Source organism: Chaetodon auriga, chromosome 22 (genome assembly GCF_051107435.1).
Source record: "Chaetodon auriga isolate fChaAug3 chromosome 22, fChaAug3.hap1, whole genome shotgun sequence".
In the NCBI taxonomy this organism is placed as follows: domain Eukaryota; kingdom Metazoa; phylum Chordata; class Actinopteri; order Chaetodontiformes; family Chaetodontidae; genus Chaetodon; species Chaetodon auriga.
In genome coordinates, this window is record NC_135095.1 from 14195010 (window position 1) to 14219714 (window position 24705).

Consider the following 24705-nt stretch of genomic DNA (forward strand, 5'->3'; position numbering starts at 1 on the left):
AGGAAGTGGGAGTGCAGAGAGTTTGGAGCAGGGACTTCCTCACTCACACACACACAGATATGCAAGTCAAGTAAAGGCAACATGCTTGACTTCTCACACACACGACAGTGCGAAGAGAAATGGCCAAATATCCAATTCGGCTGCATCGAGGTGAGCGACGACCTTAAAGTTTGAGCCAGCGGAAAACTAGTTTGCACTCCATCACGAGCAGGACAGTCTCTAATGCTCAAGGCCGCAGTGAAGCCTGGGAGCAAACCAAAACCTGGAGATGGAATAAATCCGGCGGTGTGACAACAGGTTTAGCTACCTGGTATCTTGACGTATCCTCAGTCTTCCTCCTCTTCAGCCCTGGAGGGGGTCAGACGGCTTTATGAAGCAAGAGAAACGGCTTCGCTTGGTTCGATACGCGCAGTCCTCCCAACAAACAAACACACTCGGTCTTCATTCATTTCCCTCCCTCGCCCTCCACCCTCCCTCCCTCCCTCCCTCTCTTTCTTCCAGGGCAGAGATAGGACACAGAGAAACTTGTGTCTGAGCTGCACAGGAAGAGAGCAGACAAACAGAGGCCTCCTCTGGCCACTAATTAGCAGGTCGTACGCCGCTCCCGTCCAACTGCAGCAGCCAGATTAAACGTCTGAGCATGTGTGTGTGTGTGAGTGTGTGATGGCGCCTGCACATGTGACCAAAGGACTGTGTGTAACGGTGTGTGATTATATCTATGTGGGGTTTGTACGTGTCTGTCTGCTTGCAGCAGTTATAGTTAACGTGTGGGATCATGTGAGAGCTTATGTGCATGCTATTTTGTGTGTTTCCACGCATAAATGAGTCTGCTTGTATCATACAGTGTGTGTATGGCGTGTGTGTGTGTGTGTGTGTGTGTATGTGTGTGTGTGGGGCTGATAGCCCAAATAGGAAACGGGCAGTCGCTTTGGTCACGTCTGAGGAACTTCTACCTGACAGCCTTAAGTCTCTCGGTCTGTTTTAACCCTGTAGTGTAACACAGCCCCGCCCTCTGCCTCACACACTGAGAATCAGGTTCATAGGCCATCAGATATGAATAGAGACTATAATTTGCTGGCATTTCCTCATGGAGGCTATTTGATTAGAGAAAAAAGGGAGGGGTGGACACCAGAGAGGACAATGGGCCCTCTGAGGCCCTCAGCGAGGGGGGAGACGGAGAGAGAGGTGCAGTCACAAGAGGACAGCACTGGAGAGACAAACTGACCAAAACACTGAGAGGGAACATGAAGGAAAATTGCAGCATTTACAAAAAAAATGAGAGGAGGCAAATGACAGCTCACCCCTCAATTCAGGCTAATATGCAAGACAAAACAAGCTTTCTTCCCTCGCACGCTAATTAGCACTAAACATCAAGTACAGCTGAGTCTGACGGAAATGTCATTAGTTCTGCGGCTTTTTCCAAACCATCAGCAGTTTATCCATCAGCCCTCAACGCTTCCAACTTGGCAGCCTCACTGCGATGACAAGACTTCAGGAAGCTGCTCACAGTCACTGCGTCCAACTTCTCTAAAGCCTCACCTGGCAGCAGCTGGACTCACGAGCTCATACGAAATCACGCCATGAATCCATCCTGCTTCAAGTTGTGCGCTTGCGGCCGAACATATAGTTGAATGATGGTTCATCCAATCACCTGTCAAGTACTTTTTCAACAGCACCTGCCTGTTTCCAAACATTGACAACTTCCCAGATGGTTCTGTGTAACAAACAATGGGCACATCACGTTATCTACAACCAGACTGTCATTCATACATTCCTGTTTAAAAAAAGATGCACCTTTCTCAAATTTAGACTTCTTTTTCCAGTTCGAACAAAGTCAGGCAAAACTATTTGAAGAAAGCCAATAAGCGTATTTCCAAAACTGTGAACCGAGCCAAGAAAGGGAGAGGTAAAAGGGTTAATGGCAGAAAAAAGAGATGAGGAATACAGCGGCATAAAAGATGAGAGAGGGAAACAGAGAGAGAGGTGCAGGTTGGTCAGAGCGGAGCAGGGATTGCCTTGCAGAATTGGATTTCCCTCCATGGCTGGCTAAGCCCACAGAAATCAGCTAGCAGAGCCACCCATGGGACACTGACAGTCACTCCTCAGAAAATAACACCCTTCATATTCTCCATGATGGCTTCTGTATTGAGCACAGCTCAAACTGTGGCTTCCCTTGGCTCCACGCTTAATCCCACAGACACGGCAGCCAGCCAGAGCAAGAGGCTGCCGACAGAGAGCCGCTGCTGCGTGACCCGACTTTCACTGCGTTTAACTCCAAGCTTGACAACTCTGGAGGAAGTGATGGAGAGCTGCTCAGCTGCATATTTCTCTCTGTACAGTATGTGATGGCCCGAATTCCTGCACCAGCATCTCCACTGAACTGCAGTCAAAGCCAGCCAAATGCATTAAAAACTCTAGCAGGGGAGTTTGAGCTTCTTTGCAGCGGTTTGCGCTGTGTCACAGAGGACGTCACGTGATGAGGATTCCCACTCACGAACATCAAAGTCATGTGAAGTTTTCCATTTCTAGTTAGTCTTTGTTGTTCATGCGTCACAAATGTGTCTTGTGATCACTTCTGCAGGAAGGAAAACACGTTTCTATGATTTTTCACTTGTCTTTGCAATGTGAATTTCTAGTATACATCAACATATTCTATGTAGCAGACCAGATGGGTTTGAACTAACTTCCTCTTGGATTCGCTTCATGCATTAAAACATTCATCTGTTTCTCTCTGTTTGCTGCAGATCAGCCAGAAAGTGGCTGAGAAAAACTGGAAATACAGAATGTTCACGCTGCAAATCTTAATCTCACAATCCAATTTTAGCCCAGATTTTTGGGTGAGAGATTTTTTTTTAAGCTCGATTTTTACTTACTCCATAAAAGGTAATTAAAAACCATCAAATAATGAAATGAAGAGCCACTCTGTGACTGTTTTACTGCATGACTTTTCCTCGTTCTTTGCCGACCAGGCAGCACGTTTAGTGGCAGCTCAGAGTGCTAAAAATGACTTCCTATTTATTACTTTTATGGGTAACTCTGCTTTTTATATCTCAATCATGATACAGGGAATTGCTTTAGAGGATGTTTACGGCTCCCGTCAGATTTACAGCGATCTTGAACACACTCACTGATGCCTGATGTGCCAACAGCACAGCATGACAGCTGATCTGCCCTTGTTTTGATGGGCTTTGTTTTAGAGGTAGTGAAACATAGTTTGCAATGTTTTGAGGCTGTTCTTGACAGAGGTACAATGCTGTGGGTTCAGTAACTGTCATTTTAACCAGTAAAAATCTACAATATACATGACACATAGGCAAACAGTCAATATCTGTAATGAATCACCTATAGATGTTCAATTCAGCCAGAGAGAGAGATAAAGAAAATGATGAAAGAATGAAAAAAGCCACATCAGGTGAATGAAGAACAAGGTCAGAAAGAGGAGAATGAATTGGAACATTAGACCTCAAATTATCTGTCACAAAGTCGTTCTCCTTGAGAAACCTGCGAAGCACCACTGAACTGCCACATGACGCACGTCTGGAAAGAAAATACAAGGTCCCTGGCATTAAACCGCAGCTCAGCAACAAGACGAGTGCCTCCTGGAACTTCCTGTGACTTTTCAAATTGTCTTCATTTATAGCTGCTGGGCTCTCCACATATGGTCTTCACATAATAGTTTGACATTTGGGGAAAGTGCTAATCAGCAGCACTCTCATGTCTGTCGGTTAAATATGAAGCTACAGCCAGAAGATGGTTAGCTTATCTCATCTTATCTCTGAGTTAGCTTTAGAGGTACAGGTAGGCAGATTTTTAGCCATAAGGTGGCAATGTTGGTCAGTCAGCCAGTCGGTCGACATGTCTCAAATACCTGTAAAACTAATCACACTCCCATAAGCCTCAGCTGCACTCTGTGTTCCATGCTAATTAACAAACGTTAGCTTTCAACATGATTAACTAAGATGCTCATGATGGCGTTCATGTCGCTAAGTGCAGCCTCAAAGAGCTGCTAACATGGCTGTAAACACGGGGTGATGTTGAACCCTTGCTGGACAAAGCCAGACTAACTGTGCCCCCCCCCCAGCTTCTAGCCTTAATGCTAAGCTATGCTAACTGGCTGCTGGCTGTAGGTGTAGCGCATCAATCTCCTCGTGTAAATTTCAGCAAGAAAATAAATAAGCATATGTCCTGAAACACTGCAGTACTGCTTCAACAGTGACCCGCTCTTTTCTGGTGACTCATAAATCCTTTGTGATTGAATCAAATTCAACTTTATTGATCCCTGTGGGGCACAGTTACATCACCCTGCTGCAGCCTCCGTATCTCTCAACAAACCTGTTAGTTGTGAATAAATCACTCAAAATGACAAAAACTTATTACAACGAGCTCTGTCTTTCGATGACCGTGTTGCCAGGAGCAAGAGGAGGAGGACAAACAGTAACTGTGTGCAAACACCATTAGCTGTGAATATTTACAAGTCATCTGGGGCCACAATAGAGTGACTCATATGAAATATTAACTCCACAGTTATGTGCATGTGCGCAATGAATTTTCTTTAAATATGAACCAAGCAAATCACCTTTCTTGTTTGTCCTTTTTAAACACGGGGGCAGAAAAGCCTAATTACAACTTCTTTAATTCATTTACACAGAAATACACAAGAAGCAAATGTTCCCTTTATCTCCCTCTGTCACCTGTGTGTGTGTGTGTGTGTGTGTGTGTGTGTGTGTGTGTGTGTGTGTGTGTGTGTGTGTGTGTGTGTGTGTGTGTGTGTGTGTTGCACGTTAATCCCTGGGATGTTAACTTGGTTTCGACGCATCACCGCTAAATGATCGCACACATTCCACCATTCTGTTGGTGCTCCAAAGGCACTTTAGGCTTGACTGCCTGGCTCAAGAGCACCTCAACACCAGTGGCATGGCTGTTGTGTTGTAATACACAGTAGTAGTAGTAGTAGTAGTAGTAGTAGTAGTAGTAGTAGTAATACTGTGGAATGTACTTTTTCCTGGCTCCTACTCCTCCTTCTCCAATCTTTTCTCCCTTTTCCTGTTTACCTCAAGGACAAGAAGATCAGCAGGATGTCAGACTACACAAACACACACAGGGAGCATCTCCGAGTACTAAAGGGCAGCATACTGGATGTGTGTGCCAATCTATTTCTGTCAAACCGCCATACTGTAGGTGTGCGTTGAAGGCGATAGCTGCAGAGTCTGCAGGGCATAAAGTCATGAACGAGTGCAGAGTGCAGAGTGCAGAGCTGCAGAGACGGAGAGCAGGAGGTTTCATGTGTGTTTTCAGCTAATAAAATTAATAATTACGTGAGAGATATAATTAACAGAACAAAGACAGAAACATCCTTGAGAAATTAAAAATCACATCTTTTACCCAAATAAATAAGCTCTCCGCTGGATAAAAGCACATGAACTGTCAGAAGACTCAACCAGGACTGCGAGTGACCATTCATCTGTAGACTGGTTCATAAAATAGTGAAAAATGCACATTAGGTCCAAGCGACATTATCAAAAGACTAGTTTTATTCAACCATCAGTTTGAACTATTAAGACATTCACTGTGTTTTAATGTGTGACAAAAATGCATGAAATCCCGATTGACAGGATTAAATGATCGTCTGAATAGTTTTCAGTCAAATAATTGTTTCTCAACGGCTATCTGATGATGTCCTGCTGATGTTCTTGAAAGAAACTGACATGTCTTATGTGGTAAACTGCATTTACTTTACTTTAGTTTTATGTAGATAAAGAGATGCTTGTAAACATTATGACAAACCATGAAATGAAGAATGACCATAAAACAATATAATTGATTCCTTGAAGTGAGTATTTCCATTTGAAACAGGATGTTGGGTTTTGTGGTGAAAAATAATGTCAGTCAGTGTGCTTTTTTTTAAATTTAGTGTTCATAGCTTTCATTATTAAAACGAAGAAAGGTGTTTCGAGAAATATCAGAAATCCACTTCTTCATCTCAGCGAGGCCGGAGGGGGCGTGTCTGTGTTTGATTGACAGCAGCTGAAAGGCTGCCCGAGTGTCAGAATGATGATAAGTGCTGCAAGTGTCAGAAATCCGAACTTAATGTGTCCATTATTTAAGAAAGGAGTGAACGAGCGGACAGGGGAGTGATTCGAGACGCAGCCACAAACAGCTACTCAAACTATTACTTTAATGGCATTATTTCTGCAGCAAAACTCTCAACAATATTGAACTAATCAAACAAAGCGCCAGATCGATAACGTCACCCTCCCACAGAATATATGAGCTCCATTTACAGGCTTAGAAACTCTCCACATAATCCCTGACGTCTCAGAAACGCCGTCCTGTGAGGCCCCTGAACATCCTCGAGGGCCCTCACAGGTTTCTGATCTTAACCTCCGCCAAGTGTGACATTGACCCACCCCCCACCCCCACCCCCGTCTCCAAAACTCAGCGGGCTGAGGACGCTAAAGGTCAGCAGCCACCCACTCGAGAGAGGAAAAGAGAGCTGGAGAAAGAGAAATCTGAGGGGGAAGTCTGAGGAGAGACTAAAACAGGAAGGAAGACGTTCAGGTGGTGAAAAGGGGGGGAATGAAGCTTGGACACGCAGCCGGGAAACGCTGACGTGTGCCAGCGTGCGTGTGTTTGCGCGGCACTCTGACGCACCTGCGCTGATGGCGACCGAGATTTGTCAATGGTGGACATCCCACGCCTGATATGGCATGAATTTCTGGGTTGCCTGGCAACCCGGCCGACCTCTCTCCACTTGAATCTTTGTGTTGCGTTCGTTCATTATCCTTCTCCCCTTTCATTCTCTGGTTTGCTTTCAAGGTTTCCGCAAGTGAGGTCTGAGCGTCTTTGTTCAAGTCAGCGGCGCGGAGGAAACCTCCTCCACGCACGCTGCGGCGTCAGTCGACGTCCACATGGGAAGGGTGGGAGGAAACCCGTGGAGGCAAATTCACAGCGAGGGACGCGTCCTTATGCAGGCACGTACGCGCACACGCACACACACAAACATGTGACAGACTAACGACTGAAACATGAAATTCATTCGCTTGGAACACAGCGCACTCTTTCTGGCTCATCTAACGTAAAGTATTACACACACAGAAGCAATCACATGATTTGTGCAGGCATCTGCTAAGGCACGTGCACACTCACGCAGACATATGCAACACAAACACAGGAACACACACACTCAGTTTCCAGTTTCTTTGATACACCGAGTTCAAGCTAATGCAGGCTAATACGCTGCTTCTGCAGTAAATACTGCTGCCATGAAGGTTATATTCTGTCTTTGCTGAAACTGTTTCCAGAGGAGGAGGATTCAGTTTGTGGTGCTGTTATATTGTAATGCATTAGATGGCTTAAACGCTGTGGTACTATTAAGCTTAACTGCATGTAAGTGTGTGCAACTGTATGTGACACCAACAGCACACAGTTAGCGACTGCCTTGGCTAGAAACATGACCCCAAATGAACGTGAAGATATGACAATATGTCACTGTGGTGCTCAGAGCGTGTTTCTTCTGCTCCAGATTAATTATTCATGATTAAATAAGTGACGAGTAATAAGCTGCTGAGGCACAAAAATGACATTTTTGCATGATCTCTCCAGTGAAAGATACAGATGATATGAACAGAAATCCACTCGGCTTCACACAGATGTTAAAGAACTCGATCTGTCTGTTTCATGCAGTGAATCTCGGTTAGCTGAAGTTTTCAGAGCAGCGATCTCGTCTGCATCGCCTGTTAGACGAGTCCAGTTCTTTGACTGACAGGCTTGAGTGACAGCTGGACAACCAGGAAACTGGGCGCTCTGACAATCGAAACAAAGGTTAAGACATTTCTGCTGGGATATAAAGTGAAAGATAAACGCGGCAGAGAGAGGGAGAGGTGAACATGGGATAGAGAGGGATGACAGAAAAGAAGGAGAGCGGAATGAGGCTGGCAGATCTCATGTGGGACGATGAGACGATAGGATGGGATGGAAAACTTTGTCCATTCAGGCTGCACCGGCTTCTGTCTTTATACTAACTCTGTTTATTCACAATTACAGAGGGCAAATTAGCACTTAATTATGCAACTGAATGACTCTTTCCTCACTGACACTGTTCCTTCTTTTTTCCGTCCTCTTCTTTAAAACCCACCCACGCAGACTCAAAATGACGGCGCGCCACATTCAGAGGCGCACACACACACCGAAGCGGATAACACCACATATGCTCTGCACACCCCCAGGCTCACATTTAAAAACAAATGCACAGATATTCCTTTTTGTGATGCACCAACATATCAGCACACGCACACAAACACACACACACACACACACACACATCCAGGTGCAAACCTCTCCAGGCAGCATGCCAGTCAGCCCGGCACGCTGCCAGCGTACAAGACAGAGGGTCTGTTGTGTTGTAAATGTCAGATGTCCTGCTGTTTGAGCCAGCATGCACCTCGCCGCTAAGCAATCTCATCTGCACACACTTAACCACATTTATATAGGCAGCACGGAGGGCTTAGGGGGGAGGAAGGACGGAAGGAAGAGTGAAAGACGGAGCAGGAACACAAGGCGGTGGAGGAGAGTGTGGATTCAGCTCGTCTTTCTAGAGGTTTGGTTAAAGGTAAAGTACTTCACACACTGGAACTGAGAGGTAACGCGTGTTTTTTATCTATTAAAACTTTAATTCCTATAATTCATCCAACACACTGCTCATATCAGTGTGTGTACTCAGGTACAAAAGGTCTAAAGTTAGTGAACTAAGCTCTGAGTTTCTCTTCAGGCTAATAAATATACTTGTTTCGTTTCTTCTGTCATGACAGTGGAGCCAGTCTACAAATATTTGTCAAGGTGATCGACTGTGAAACCACACAATTCTCCTCAGCTGCCATCTTTAAATCCAGTATTGCTTCGGCTTTCGTCCCCCCTCTAGTTTACCACATGTAGATTAGGACCTAACGTGCTTCTGTTTCAACTCATTACATAACAAACCTCTAAGCTCAGTACCCAATGTGGAGTAAGAGTATTAATCTTTCATTTTACTGTGCAATATGTGCTGATTTGCACTACTAATGTGCAGTACTTTAATGTGCACTATTAAAGTACAGTATATATTTCAATATGTTATAAATCTCTCGTTTTGTGTGGAATTTGCACTTTCCAATTGCAGAATTAAGTACTTAGAAGATCAACATTATTAATCCCTTGAGGGAAATTCAATAAGAGAACATATTAAGACTTAAACAGCAAAAACATTCAAATGACTACAGAAAAAATATATGATTCAAATGGGGAAAAAAGACTATATGTACAAAGTGTGTACACATTTACCAAGTTAAATGGAGCTGGAGTGCAGGAAACTTACATATAAATGAAGCCGTGTTTCCATCAACATATTTTCATGTGCATTTTGAAGTTTCTCATTAGGAAGGGTTGATGTAAAGGGGAAATTTGAAAGTTTTTACACTTTCTTTAGGTGGTTTTCGCCTTTTTCAAAAGAATTAATGCTCTTGATGGGACACAGAAACACCTTTTCCCCTCTGATGTATCAGTGGTTTCAGATCTGATGTAACCTTCCTCACATTAACAAAGGAAACAAACAGAAAAGTCACATCTCTGTCGCGTTTTCTACATCTTTTCACAGGTTCAGGTTTGCACATGATGGTTTCATATCATACATATTAAAGGCTTTCTGACCAGAGACTTAACATGACAAACCAACTCCTAATCATCCCAGAGCAGCAGTGGTTGGGAACATGCCTTAATTCACATTTTCTTTGGCTGATTTCCTTGAAATTCGGTTAAAATTGAAATGTTGCACATATGAATGGAAACCCAGCTAATGATTGGTTTGACAGGGCTGAAGGGAAAGCAAGGGTGGTGACAGAGTAGGCAACTACTGTCGGGAGTGTGGTAGCACCACAGTGTAATTACTCCCACTGCCAGAAGGGGAAGACGAAGGCTCTGCTCTGCAGGTTTAAGTAAAAATCCTTTCAACTGCAGCTTACTGCGGAGGGCCTGAAGCTCATGAATATGTGAAGATGTTCTTCATCTTTTTTTTTGTAACGCTGTACAGCAATTCTCTCACTCGTGCATATGTGTGTGTATAATGTTCTGGTTTTAAATTGGTATTAACAATATACAAACACGGAGCATATCAGAGCTTAGAGATCAGCTGTCGACATAATGTGCACATAAAACTGCTTCACATTAGCTTTCTGACAGGATAAGAAATTGGTCCCCGACAAAACAGGATATCAGCCAAACGCTGAAAGTCACACATATACATACACTGCTTTGTATTCCTTTCCTGCTGCAACATTCACATTTCCCCCCACAGGGATGATCGTCCTTTCATGTGATCTCATCCAATCAGACGTTTCAGCTGAATGCTATTCATTCAAAGTTCACGAACCGAGTCCTGCTCATAAAAGGTAAAAGCTTGAAAACTGGAGAGATTTTCTTGAGAATTCTAATAAGGAGAAAGAAGGCGAACGTGGAATATAGACAGAAGCAGGAGTGCGACGAGAAAAGGACGGATGCTGAGCAGAGCGTCCAGAGCTGCCTCATTCGCCGCGTTCCCAAGGTAACAGTCAAAGTATTCACTCAGAACAATGGAAATATTACTAGCCTGTAATTTCACTGTACTGAAGCAGCGTGTGTGTGTGTGTGTGTGTGTGTGTACTGCATTATTCCACACGTGACAAACTTATATGTTGATTATGAAGTGATATGATGAGTGTGTTATACAAGCCCTTTAGATGCACACTGTAAAAGATGATGCATACTGGAGTGAAAATATTTGCTGTAATTTAATTGAGTTGAGCAGGTTCATTCAGGCTCTGTGTGCGTGTGTGTGTGTGTGTGTGTGTACCTGTGACAGGCTGGAAAAGCCCAGGTTGTGGCAGCCGTTGCAGGGTGTCAGGGACTCCCAGAATCCAGTGGGGCCACAACTCTTTTCTGCTTCATCCTCCTCCAGGGCCGGAGGGAGAGGCGGGGTCGGCCGCTGTGAGCGCAAAGGTGGGAAAAAATAAATAAACTATTCGACTTCCAGGACGCCAACATGATGAGCAACCGATAGGAAAGAGGTCAAAGGTCGCAAGGACTGGGAATTGAAACAAAGTGTGTTTATGGATTTAACACTCCATCAAGAAAAGCTGCTATAATCAATATTTTTACAATAATGATGGATCAGATGAAAACGTGTGACGTCAAAGGGGTCACTCAAATAGATTTATCACCCGACTCTGCTGCTCTCCTCAGCTCCGCAGACTGCTGACTGAGTCTGTCAGTCCATTGTTTCTCACAAATGTACTCTTTTGGTTCAGTCTAACGGCTCTCACAGCCACAATAGGCAGCAGTGTTCAGCGATGAAGCACCAATAAACCCACTGTCGGCTTCCCGCCCAGCACCAAATCACAGATAGGCAAATATAGTGACTAGCTGCTGAATATTATGGAGCATTTAGCAGCTTAAAAGTGAGAAGTCTTTGTCAGGAGCTGGTAGAGACCATAACAGAGCTAAAATTAAGTGCCAAAAATACATCTTTTAGTCGTTTCACTTCATATTGAGGTTTTGTTTATTGGTTGGGAGAGTTTCAATGATTGCTGAAAGAACAATCCTGAAACACCATTTAAAGAAGAAATGGCTTTGCATCGCTTCTCTGGATGCCACAATGAGTTAACCAGAGAGGGGAAAGTTGCAGCTTCAACACACACTCATGCACACTGTGTCCTTTCCTGGGGCTCTTTGGCTCCCAGGAGCCAGGTGTGTGGATGAGCACTGTGCCATGAGGTGTCAGAGGGCACACGCAGCCCACCTGATATCTCAGTGAACCATATAATGCAGCAGAGGACGCAGGTCACGGCAGATAACATAGAGGCGTATCAGATATCACAGCAGTGTCTGATACGTAACACCGGAGGAAAGAGAGGGAGAGAGCGGAGGGAGGTCTGATGACGACAGAAGACAAACCACCTTCAGAACGAAGAGAGACGGCAGAGAAAACAAGGTGGAGAGGGTTCAGGGGGGAACTTGGGGACATGTTAAAGACAGGAAGACGTGCTTGATGGAAAGGCTTAAGAAGAAAAATGTGAGAAATTACACTGAGAGAAGACACAGAGGGAGGGAGGACAGATGGGAAGAGCCAACGCGACAGCGAGACTGGAGATGGAGGCAGAAAATGAAGCTGAAATCAAAAGGTCACCAATCGCTCCAGATTGCAAAGGGCCCTCTGCAACACCGGAATATTGATGGATGCAAAGCGGACTGCAGTCCTCACATACACACACATACTGCACTGTAAGCACAGACAATAGAGACACATCCTTTCATTACAGTAAAAATCACATAGCAGCGTGTTCGATAAAAAGGACACCATTAATTATTCATTCGTGAAGACTGCATTACTGATCAATATTACATTAGACGTCTATGTGAAACCCTTAAAGGGATAGGTTACTATTTTGGGAGTTTTGTGTTTTGGATGTGTTTTTTTTTTTTCTTTTCTATGTGTGAAAGCTTGTTCAGAATTGACACGTGAAAAAAAATCATGTGATGTGAAGTGAGAGACAGTGTGGAAAACAGCATGTAGAGCCAGAATATTTCCACATGTGACTGTGAATTCATTTATTAGACTAAGAAACTCGCACACTCCTGGACTGTTAGTTGGACAAAATGAGCAACCTGAAGACATCACGTTGGGTTCAGGGACAACAAGTTAGTACGTTAATGATCTATTTCCTGACAAAAATGATCTAATTAATCAATTTAAGACTAAATATTGGTGGCTGCCTTTGTGCTCATAAGGAAAACGGGTAAATTCAAAGATACTGCATGAATATATCCAGAAAATATTACCAGTGTTAGCAAAACAGTGAGCACACACACTGACGTATTCATCTGAATACAAGACACACAGACAGGCATCTTCATTATCGCTGGGTTTACACACAACGGGTACCAAGGTGAGCCTGCGTTACCGTCCTTTCTGTATGCGTGTGCGCGTCTGTTCGAGAGGCGCTGTCGTAGGTTTCTGCATGTTTTATTCATGTGAAATAGACACATGGAATCACATACTAATGGCTCCGGCCACAGGTAGACAGTAGCCTTGGGGCACATAAACACACATACACACTGTGAATGTCAGTAATGGAATACAAATTGGTACTTATAGAGAGAGAGAGAGAGAGAGACAAGATGGATTGAGATAATTACAGCCTAAGTCAGAGGAGGTGTGTGTGAGCGCGTGTGTGTGTGTGTGCGCGGGCACTCAACGTACACGCATGTGTGTGTAAGCAGGTTTGAGCACCTGCTGCACTGTACGTAAACAAGCCTCGCTTTGCTTTCATACGGAGCTCATGACAGACGTGAAAATGATGATGAGCTATTGATCAGTGTCACAATATTCCATCACCGAGGTGTGTGTGTGTGTGTGTGTGTGTGTGTGTGTGTGTGTGTGTGTGTGTGTGTGTGTGTGTGTGTGTGTTGCTGTATGCTGGTGAACAAGAAGGAGGAAAAGAAAAATGGAAACAGACGTGCCGTAACAAGCGAGCGAGAAGCGCAGATGCACACAACGGCATGTCTTTGGATGCTTCTGTGCGTGTGTGTGTGTGTGCGCGCATGTGTGTCTCTAAAGGCTCAGGTGGGGGGGCCAGTGCGATGGATGACCTCAGTGTCCTGCGGTGCGTCTGACTTCCTGGATGCTGGAATTGAAAAGGCTCAGCACGTCTCGGTCACGCTGCGCTGGATGTTAGAAATCAAGTGCAGCTGTGATTGGCTGGTCAGCTGTTTCACCCCCTAACTGGACCTCAAACCTATCAGGTCTAATCCTCTGTGTGCGTTACGGAGAGAGAAAACGACTAACAATTTCTCAGTATAAAAAGGCACCAAATGAGAAGAAAGCAAGGTCAAGAAAAACAATGTCTGCAGGCTGTGAACAGCTGTTTGAGCACAAATAATAATTACAATTCTAAACAAATTCAGGCAAATAACAAACAGAAGCTGCTGTGTTTCACCAACAACGTGTGAATACTGAATTGGACGAGCCAGCTCAGCAGCATCAGTCTATCTCATACTGCCCCCTGTTGTCAGAATAGACAAAGTACAAGCATTTATGATGAGTACCTCTCACGCATGCGTTACTGTGGCACATCTGGATCCTTTGTAGTGTGATAAAACCTCAAAAATGATCATGCCAAATGACATGCATAGGGAAATGCTTTTAGTGTAACAGAAAAAAAAGCCTGCTTTCATGCACTTCACACAGCAGAAACGTGTGGTCTGTGTGGGTTTTCTGTCTGCAAATGATCAAATGCAAGGACAGAATGCAGAGGCTGTGCATATGCGTGGCACTGATAACACACCACGCAGTGAAGGTGTTTCTGTGCACATATTTGAAATGACAGGTGTTTTTGTTGAAATGCCACATCGCAAGAGAGCAATTTGTGTGAATGCTTGCATCATCGTCTCCCTCGATAATTCACTTTATAAAAAGATACAAAACGCTTTCTGGCATTTGTATAACCTGTTATTAAGTGGCATTCAAAACACCGTAACCACAAATAACAGTTTTAATATGGCTGCAACTGAGAGTCCAAGGTGACATCTTCATTTTGCTTATTTTGTCCAACTGCGGCAGAAAAACCCAATGACATTCAGTTTACAGTGACAGAACACATAGGAAGGCATCAAATCTTCTCATTTAAGAGGCTGAAACCACTAATTGTCAACTTTTTTGCCTGATAAACGGCAAAACTGCTGTCAATTAAACCCTTGGTGACTAATCAATAACTTGATTTCCAGCTAAAGTTCTGATATTGGCAGACCCAGGATCAGGGATAACACAGCATTGTAACTTTCTCCTAAACACCAAACTCCTTCACCTTGGTGACTCGGGTCAGGGTGCCGTTGGGTCGATCGGGCCGCTCCTCGTCAGAGAGCCGTCCGCTGCCAAAGCTGTCCATGGAGTGGGAGGAGATGGTGTGGCAGAGCTCCTCGAAGGAGTAGTCCCTGTCTCTGCACTTCTTGATCTCGTGGAGCAGTTTGGACAGCTCGCTCGTCACGGCATCGTCTGGGGAGAGGAGGAGGAGGAGAGAGAGAGGAGGGGGGAAAAGTAAGAAATACATCCAAAGTTCCTTAAAGCATCAGGATGAAGCCAGAACCGGTCACACAAAACAGACTGTACCACCAAAACACACTGTGCGGTACACAAGATGAAGAAGACAGAACTAATGGTTGCAAAGCACCTCCCCCGAGCCCCTTCTGCACTGCTGATGTGTTCAAAGTCGTATTCAGGCACATTCTGAGGAGCAAACTGTGCTAATCACTTTCTCTCACCCCCCTCTAAGAGTCCCAGAGGTAATTATGGTATCTGCTGACAGTCAGTGAGAGAGCAGAGTGGATCAGCGGGAGCTCAGCTTGCTGCAGTGTCCTATCCTCAACACAGGGGGCAGCGCTGGACAGGAAAAACGTATGGCTGCTCACAGGAGTAGTAACTGTCGCTCTCCACTGAAGGAGCTGCTCTCCACGGCTGGATCTCTATTGCATTGTTTGCCCACATTGCAAAAATGAATGATACTTCAAACAAAGTTTAAAGATATTTTTTTCACCACATGAGGAATATATAAATGCACAAACAGCCACGTGAAGTAGATTTCAGATGGAGGATTAATTCTGCAGAGTTGGCCTCCAGTATATTTCTTTCTATTTGAAGTATTGAGATGTATTTTAAAACATATTCTGAACCTCATGCAAAATTGATTTTTTTCCAGTGTGATCTGTTATTTAAAATCTCTCCTGCTGCCTTCAGTCTTTAAAAAAAAAAAAAAAGACTTATTTTCTCCCACTTTGTCTTTGAGCACGTTGTGAACCGACGTACTGTACTGTGGCTGTTCCATCATTTTGCATGTGTGTGTTTTTACTCACTCTTGTGTCTGAGGGAGGGGGAGGCAGAGGGCGAGGGAACAGAGGTTCGAGGTGCAGGGATGGGACACTTGCGAACGGGTTCCTCCATGATACTCCTCCTCTCCATCTCGTCACTCATGTATTCTACAGAGACACGGAGACAACGGGGGAAACGGGGTAAGAAGATGGAGAGCGAGGAGGAGAAAGACACACAGGACGGGAGGGGAAGGTGATGGTGGGGAAGGATGGGGGAGGAAAAGCATTTCAGAGGCATTTTACTGGATCAATATAATAGCACGGCCATCAGCATGGTAAACAGCTTGTGCTGCATTCAATTCGCACTTTTCCACGAACTGCAAATTCACTTCACAGCTTCTGCTAATAGAGCACTCTGCTGTTCATAGAAGGGAAAGAGAAGAATTATGTGGGAAAAGAAAAAGAGGCGAGACGGCAGGGCGGGGAGGAGAGAAAGCACAGGCTCAGGTGTGGGGGCAGAAAATAAGTAGAAGGCTGGATAATAAACTCGCTTACATAAGTGAGGCATTAGCAGGCGAAGACACTTACAAGGTGAAATCATGTGGAAGATTCCCTGCAGAGTCCTAATGAGGAACCCTATTAATGTCAAGCAAGCGTGTGTGTTTCAATACTATGAATCTTCAGCTCAATAATCATGATATACAACTACATTTGCATACAATTATACTAAGTATGAGAGTGTGCATCAGAGTCAGAGGAAGACTTAAAATGCTTTGACAGTTTTATTCCTCCGCACTCATACTTCATAAACAGCAGAAGACGTACAACCTGGAGTCTCGGTGTTAAACTGCTGCACTGCATCGTAGTACACGACCGGCTGCTGCTGGGCAGTAAAAGGCGAACTGTTAATGAATTCGAACAGTAGGATGAGTCATGCGCTGCAAATCAAATGAGAATCTATTCATAATTAGGCGCCTGTGGCAACCAGGAAGCCCCTCAGCTGCTACAATTGAGTAAATGACAGGTCTTTTGCTCTTCGAGTGTGTGTGTGTGTGTGTGTGTGTGTGTGTGTGTGTGTGTGTCCTTTTCCATCGCCTCTCCAACAGGAAATGGCATGCAGCTGATCTTTTTACTAAGTCACAGCTGTGTCCTTTTTTTCTCCCTCTCTCTTTCTTCCTCGCTCGAACAAACACATTCAGTCTCCCATTTACGCTGAAGTCCAAATCTCTCTGTTTTCCAGCGCTGGTTTACTGAGATTAGCCTTTGATGGCCGCCATGCCTGTCCAACTATCTACTATCTCATGGATATTTGGCATTTTAAAAGCCACAAGTGGCCCGTTCATGTCTATAAAGGTATTTCCATCTTTGACTCTGGACATCTTAAAGTCTTTCGGTTTCATAAGTGCAGTGTTGAATGAACATATCAACGACTCAGGGTTTGAGCAGCAGAATGTAAAGGATGCCGGATGAAATTCAAGCAAAGAATACATTTATCCTCTTCAGCCCCGCTGACCCGTGAGTGATCAGTCAGCAGAAGGTCATCCTGCGCAGTCACGCTTTGTTCAAACCCATCAAACCTTACTCTAAATTTTAGCGATGCTATCTTCCAAAGATGTGAAATATGTCAAGCTGAATGTGGGGAAATGTGAACAAAATAGAAGGTAAGACATCCAGAGGGTTTCCATTTGGAGGCTAGCAATAACTGATTTGTTTGGCCACTTGGGGGAAGCAGAGCAAGCTGTGAGCACAACATTCATCTTATCTCCTTGTGGCGAAGGTGTTCGCACACAGATGATCCTTTGAGCTCTGCTGTTCTCTGCGATATCTCCTGAGGGAAACATCTGGCTCTTTAGCTGATAAATGCACCACCATGTTCACGTCGCTGTACCAAAACAATGAGCTGAAAGATGCTAAAGAGGAGCCTCTGAATCAGATCATTCTCAGTGGATTCTTCTTCACACACAACCCTGATTGATTGTTAATGTAGAATTATTGATAAGTGCAGTCTCCCCACTCTTAACATATCCTTTGAGCAGATGGGAAACTGGAATCACAAGGTGCAGCTTCATTGCTGTGCCTGTTGCGTCCCTGTGTTTTCCCTGGTTTAATGTCAGATTTAGACGTGTTATTTTCTAGCTGTGGCCAATGTGCAGCATTCCTGGGATTCAGCCCGTGTTCCCCTTTCTATCTTTGCCTCCTAGTTAAGACTAGCTCGCTGTTAATTTAGGCTCTGACATATTTTCCTCATCCCTCTTTCGCTCCATTTGTGTCTGCCTTTATCTCCCTCTCTTTAAATCATCTGTAACTACGTGCCTTACATAAACCCAGAGATTACACAAGGACAGATAGTGAAGGCCTCCAAGCCACAGATTACAGAGTTCATACTGAGGCTCGTAATCACCTCAGGACAACACTGTCTTTGGAAGGTGCAATCTGGAGAATCTTTGGGTCTCCGGGGACTGTGGAGCCAACTCAAACTAACAATCACTGGTCACACACAAAACACTCTGCAGTAAACATGAGAGCAAGAACGGGCAGGTGGAAGACTGAAGAAAGAACTGAAGATTCACTGTACTTCAGCTGAAATAGACCGACCAGGTGTGTCTCTAGTGGAAAAGTCTTATGAATTTGCGACATTAATGATTAAATCCAGTTTAATTACGAGGCAGATACTTAAGTACCGTAAAGTACAGCTGAAAACTTTTAGTCAACAGACAGGAAATTAATCAGCAGTTATTTTTTTTTATTGGTTAATCATTTTCAAAAATGCCAAACATCCTCCAATTTCAGCTTCTGAAATGTCAAGATTTGTTGTTTAAGCTGTTGGTTTGCTAAAACAAAGAATGAGAACACTTCACCTTGGGCTATTTTTTACTGTATTTGCATTTTACAGACGAAAGCATGACTCGAGCAATTGAGAAAAGAATCTGTAGGTTGAATGATAATGAAAAATAATTGTTAGCTGAAGTACTGTGAGGCACTGCGGTCCATCCAGAACAGTATTTTCTGGCAGCTCCTTCGAACATGCTCATTCCCAAAGCATTCTTATACATTTACACACTTCTGAACAGTCGCTCCTCATCCTAACAGCTTGATTTCATTGGAAAGCCTTTAAAAACTTGCGACTTTAATGCCCCAGTCTGCTAGCAGCAATAAGCCCGTGTTTGTCAAACATGTCCATATTCAAGTTTCAGCCCGTGCAATGAAACCTGCTCAGTTCACATTTAAACAGACTATTTGGAAGAGATTGTGGTTTAATGCTTATAAAAGTGTAAACATTTAATGACAAGGCAGCCCTGATACAATTCAACAGAACAGCATATAGAGTAATAAAAGTGACATATACACAAAATCTGTGTGCACAGCCTGGTCCTGCTGTTCCTGAATGATCTGTGCCCACACATCTTATACACCAGTTTCTGTTACAGTGCTGTGTTTTTGTCATTGTGCACGATCCACAGTCACCGTTTCTAGTAAATTCAACATACAGTAGATGCCAAATATTCCACCAAGCTGCACTCCATTGACCCATTAAACTGAAATACAACAGCAAAACAATTAGCAGCTATGAATTCTATCACAAGTTCCAAAAGCTCATCAACAACGACGTTATTCAAGATCCAGCTCGGCCAATAGGACAATGGAGGAGATGTGGGAAGAACGCTGCATTGTGGGAATATCAAGGCTAACGCATAGAGCTCCCATTGTTTCTCAAACAGAAGATAAACTTCCTGGAAAACAAGATTTTTCTAAATTGGATCACATCCGCTCACAACAGCGGCCACAATGTCGTACTCTACAGCCACATGCCGAACATTTTTAAGTCAAGCCAATTTTCATTTGTACACACTTTACCTCAAATCTTACAGCCTATATAGTATATGAAGACATCAATTCACATGATAAGATCCAAAACACGAGTCGCTGCAAAGCTCAGGACATTCAAATCTCAACATCTCCCCCTGTTCACTGAATACACCATCTATAATCTTCATTATGTTGTACTGCATTTACTGTACACGACTTTCTATCTTTTCCTCTGCGATGACCCAGTTTTTCAAGTGAAGTTCATCTAAATCTAAAGCGTGTGTGTGTGTGTGTGTGTGTCTTACCTTGGATGAGAGCAGTGATCTGCTGGGATTTCGGAGCAGGATGCTCTCTCAGGATCTCCAGAGCTGTTCTCCCCTGGCAGTCTCTCAGATTGATTTCAATTCCTGAGACGCAAACACACACAAATACAGCATAAGCGCTGACACACATGAACAGCAAAGCGAAGGTCAAACCACGACCCCATGACTTTTCCTTGCTCAAAAAACACCCTGAACTAACAACCATACATGTACGCTCACAGACCACATCCAGAGCTGCTGACACACCCACTCCAGTCAGAAAAAGATGAATGAGCTGCAGTTCCCAAAAGATGAACGTGGATTTTATTAATTCATAAAGAGCCTTTACTAACAGTAAACAGAGTTTTTAGACCAGAGGTTTTCCTGCATGAAGCAGCACTCCCTCACTCAACGTGCACGCTTTTACCAGCGAGACAAACGAGCTCCACATTGTGCAATAAAAACATTCAAAGTCTTCCTTTCACCGTAAGTCCTCGTTTACCTGACTGTTAGCCTGTCTAATCCCTTCCTTGTGCTCATGAATCCAATTCAACATGAAAAATAAATGTCAGTCTAGTCACTGCTGGGCGCCATAAGACCTGATGTATTGCACCAATGCTTTCTTTTTCACACGTTTTACCACTTTCCTCTTCGTTTAATAGAATTTTCACTTATTTCTCCTTCTGGGCAACAAAATCCAACGGTCAGCACCTCCACAGCTCACTCATTAACACAACATATATTATCTCCTTTGTTTAAGTTAAGTTAAGCTACATTTGAGTCGCAAAACGAAGAAGAACAATAACAGAACACTACTGTCCACTCATGGCTCTTTCATTTGGTGCCATCTCCAGGATGATTTTCTAGAGCTCCCTCTGTACTGAGTGCTTTGTCAGACTGTTATTTGGGATGCTTTAACAATGTCCTCATGCCCCTCGGTGCGTGGAGAGCTGTTGCTGGACTGCTTCAGCGTCCATCCATATCGATCCCCTCTGGTTTTCACAGCAGTGGGTTTGATCTTGTTCTCCAGTTTCATTCCCTCATGGTGAATATCAGCTACTGTACTGCCTCTCTGCCATCTGGGCACATATGATGCATCCACTGGCGACGTATGGGCTGGTTATTGATTTCTGGTGGTGGGTGTGTGTTGTGTGTGTGTGGACCCAGTGAGGCATGGACCACATCCTGCTTCACCCTTATCCCACTAGTGATAGCGTGAGAGGGCGAAGCCTCAATAGGAAATAAAACATTAGTAAGGTACAGTAGCTCCAGATTCTATGAGTGCAGCCCTCTAAGCTGTGAGTGCGACTGAGCTCACAGATCAAATGATCCATACCCACAGCAACTGAGGAAACTATCTGCTGATCAAAACTGTGTGACACGGTTGAAAGCACCAGAAAAGGCTTTGATGTGAGACTGAATGAATGAACTCTAATGCGTAATGTATAACAGTAAATCCAAAACATGCCACAGATATCTTTGATGCACTGACTGTATATTTCAACATCCTCAGCTGTTTCCTGCGTAGCTCATGTCTGACACTGAGAGGCTGGCTGCCCATCCTGCATCCCTACAACAGCCCCCCCCTTCCTCCCCACCCCACACACATGGACGCACTGTGTTTGAAAGGTTGTGTCGGGCTAAAGTTCAGTGAGTCAGGCCAGCGCAGCTCTGCGGTGATTCAGGATGTTAATGAAATCAAGGCCAAAAGAACATGTCCACGCACAGGAAGTCCTGCAGGAAACAGGAAGTGCTAAAGGAAAGTGGGTGGGGGTTGGCAGCGGTATCAAAGGACAGCAGGGTCCAGACTCGATCTGCTCTGAACGTAAGGAGTGTTAATGTGCAAAGGTCATTTTTCCCACACTTTAAAATTGGTTTTAATAGTTCTGTTCACAATTTTTTTTTAAGATTCAGTGGGAGAAAGCCACATGATTTCCACGTGTAAGCCCTTAATTCAAACAAAAACTGGGAGCTGAACCCTTTGACCCCATTATCAAGCCGAGTGACATGAAAATGAGACACAATATATCACATCCTGTGGAGCTTTCAGCACCTCCCCCTGACACGAGTGGAAAAAATGGGCCAAACAATAATAAAACTGGCAGTCCAGGATTATATAACAGCAGCTGGAGTTCACCTGAGAGCAAATTCAAACCACGATCCAGGGGAAAACAGATCCAGCCGCAGGTTAAAATAAGAAGGGAAAACAAGGGAAAGACACACAAACAAACACACTCACAGAGTTTCTGTTTTTCCAGGATACATTTATAGACCCACCTGACTGAAGCAGAAGGCGAACTACATCCATCTTCCCAAAGAGGGCTGCCTCGTGGAGTGCACTGCCATTCTCGGTCTGAGAGAGAGAGAGACGGGGAGAGTGTGTGTGTTCATATTCCATCACTTTAACAACCGAAAACAGACAAAAATAGAGATCAATAGAGAGGACAAAATTTTGATTTGATACCATCTCTCCTTCTCTCTGACAGTCAAATGAAAGAGCTTCAGGAACATTAAAGTCACATTCCCTCGCCTGCAAACAGTGCAAGGCCACACCGATTTCTAACCATTACACAAGCAGCGGGCGCCTGTGTGGAAATCTCCCAATTTCCCTCAACATACGCCGGCCCGCGTCAGCCTCCAGTGCTTCTAATGAGGACATTACAGATGTGATGCAACACATGGAAACTAACAAGGGGAGGGCACTGGTAAGTGCTTCATCTTGGATCAGCGGTGATGAGAGAGACGATTACTCAGGCAAGCTCTCTTTTAACAGAGCGATACTCGGGAGCCACGATAAGAAGAAAGAGCAGCTGTTTACTGACCCTGCATGGGAGGAACTGGGAGAAAAACAGCTGGAGAAGAGCTAGCGAGCACTGGTTGTACCTGTACACTGCTTTCTACAGTGCACTGGTGTGATGCACCTTGATGGAGCGCGGGGCTCCTGACATGAAAAGCGATGCCTTTTTCCCTCAGTGTTGGTGTAAACACCAGCTCTCAGCACGGCTACGCCTCTTTTGTGAGGCTGTAACAAAAACACGCCCTCACAGCCAAGCACGCCTAAAGCAGACCGACCCAGAACCGTGGAAATCCTTCTATTAAGAGAAAGGTACAGACATTATGGTGGGCTGTTTAGTCAAAAGCAATACAATATTTCCTCTGCTTTCAAGGTCAAAGGTCATGACTAGAAGATACAGTTCAAAGAGATATGACATTTTAAGCTTGCCACTTTGGTACCAGTGAAACCTGACACTTACTCCTCTGGAGGATTATGGGACTATATGTCTCCATTACATACAGAACACACTTGAAGCTGAAACACCCATCAGGGACACCGAAGACTTGAACCGCACACTCGTGTGTACACGCAGCCACAATGTAAAAACACACTCTCGCACACACACAGCGACACACATATGCTGATTGCGTTGCATCCTTCACACTTGGCTTCCTGACAACACAGATGAAAACCTGCCCTGAACCAAACTCCCAGCCTTAATGAAGACAAATTCTTTGGATGACAGCCAGATCCGCTGATTCGAGACGGCAAAATTCAACGGCACTAGATCAACGTGCTCATCCTTTTTCAGGGGATGCTAAACTTACTGTAGCCGTTCTGTCTCCTCTGCAATAAAAGTGTCATCGGACAACAGCCACTCTCACACCGTGTCCTCAAAAAGGTCAAAGGTCAATCATCCAGTTTTCTTTGGAGGATACTGCAGAGGTATAAATCCCAAGTGACGACAGATGTGTGGTCACATTTGCAGCTTCACTGACTGTATGAAACTATGGAGGTTTAGCCTGGGGAGATGATCTTTAACCACATGCAGGCAAAGGAGGTGGGAGCATGGGAAATGATCCAGCCCCTCTTCCTCACAAACACACACCATCTCCATACCACTTCCTGTCCCATTTCCCATGGCGATCAAGCGGTGATGTCACAAGGAAGCGAGGAAGGCGATTCTCGCTCTCTAAGAGTTTCCGGGCATTGAAAGGCAGACGACTTTCTGTTTCAGGGCACAAATGCTGATGTTGGGATGAACGTAAAAGCTCAAAAAAGGCAGTGTTAGTGTGTTTAGGTGCGTATATGTGAGTGTGTGTGTTTGTGCTAAACTTTTGCCCTTTTGTTGGCTACCTGCCCACCCAGCAGCAGGTACCCAAACCCATAGGGATTCCCCCTCATTATTATGCTCAACAGTCAGAGAGGGAGAGACGCAGCAAGTGAAAAGAGAGCTATGAATTATTCATCCACACACAGACAGACCTATATGGTTTGACTCCAATTACTGACCTGTATGATCTCTCTCTCTCTCTCTCACACACACACACACGCACACACTCCGCTTGTGACAATTTACAAGGTGGCCATCTGTGAGTCGCCCACAGCACCCACTTTTTACTGTCAACAGCATAGCTCCAACGCTGTGGCCGTGCAGACAGTGCTATAAAGAGGGAGGGAGGGTGATATAGAAAAAGAGAGGGAAAGGTAGTGGGAAAAAAAGAGGACAAATCGAAGACAGACGTGATATGTTTATCCCTACCCGCCAGGGCTCGAGACCAACGGCGTCCCCGGGGACGATAGAAAATGTGTTTGGGATGAACAGAGATCTTCCTACTGTGGCAGAGGGATGACCCGCCCTGCTCTGCCTCTGACTGGCTTACCCTGATATTCTCACCCTAAGCCTAACCAATCATCAGGCCTCATGCCTAAACCTAAACCCAACCAGTGACGGCG

The 24705-nt window shown here is 44.5% G+C and overlaps 1 protein-coding gene across 3 annotated transcripts in view; it reads right to left on the reverse strand.

Moving 5' to 3' along the window:
• The window catches only part of anks1b (ankyrin repeat and sterile alpha motif domain containing 1B), a 202697-nt gene that overhangs the window by 100457 nt on the left and 77535 nt on the right, over positions 1 to 24705 (reverse strand). For all 3 annotated transcript variants that reach the window (XM_076722032.1, XM_076722031.1, XM_076722030.1), the window contains exons 6-10: positions 22251 to 22326; positions 19977 to 20078; positions 15910 to 16032; positions 14868 to 15055; positions 10859 to 10990 (exon numbers count right to left, since the gene is read on the reverse strand). In XM_076722032.1, coding sequence (XP_076578147.1) covers positions 10859 to 10990; positions 14868 to 15055; positions 15910 to 16032; positions 19977 to 20078; positions 22251 to 22326 — 621 coding nt within the window. The remainder of the gene's footprint in view (positions 1 to 10858; positions 10991 to 14867; positions 15056 to 15909; positions 16033 to 19976; positions 20079 to 22250; positions 22327 to 24705) is intronic.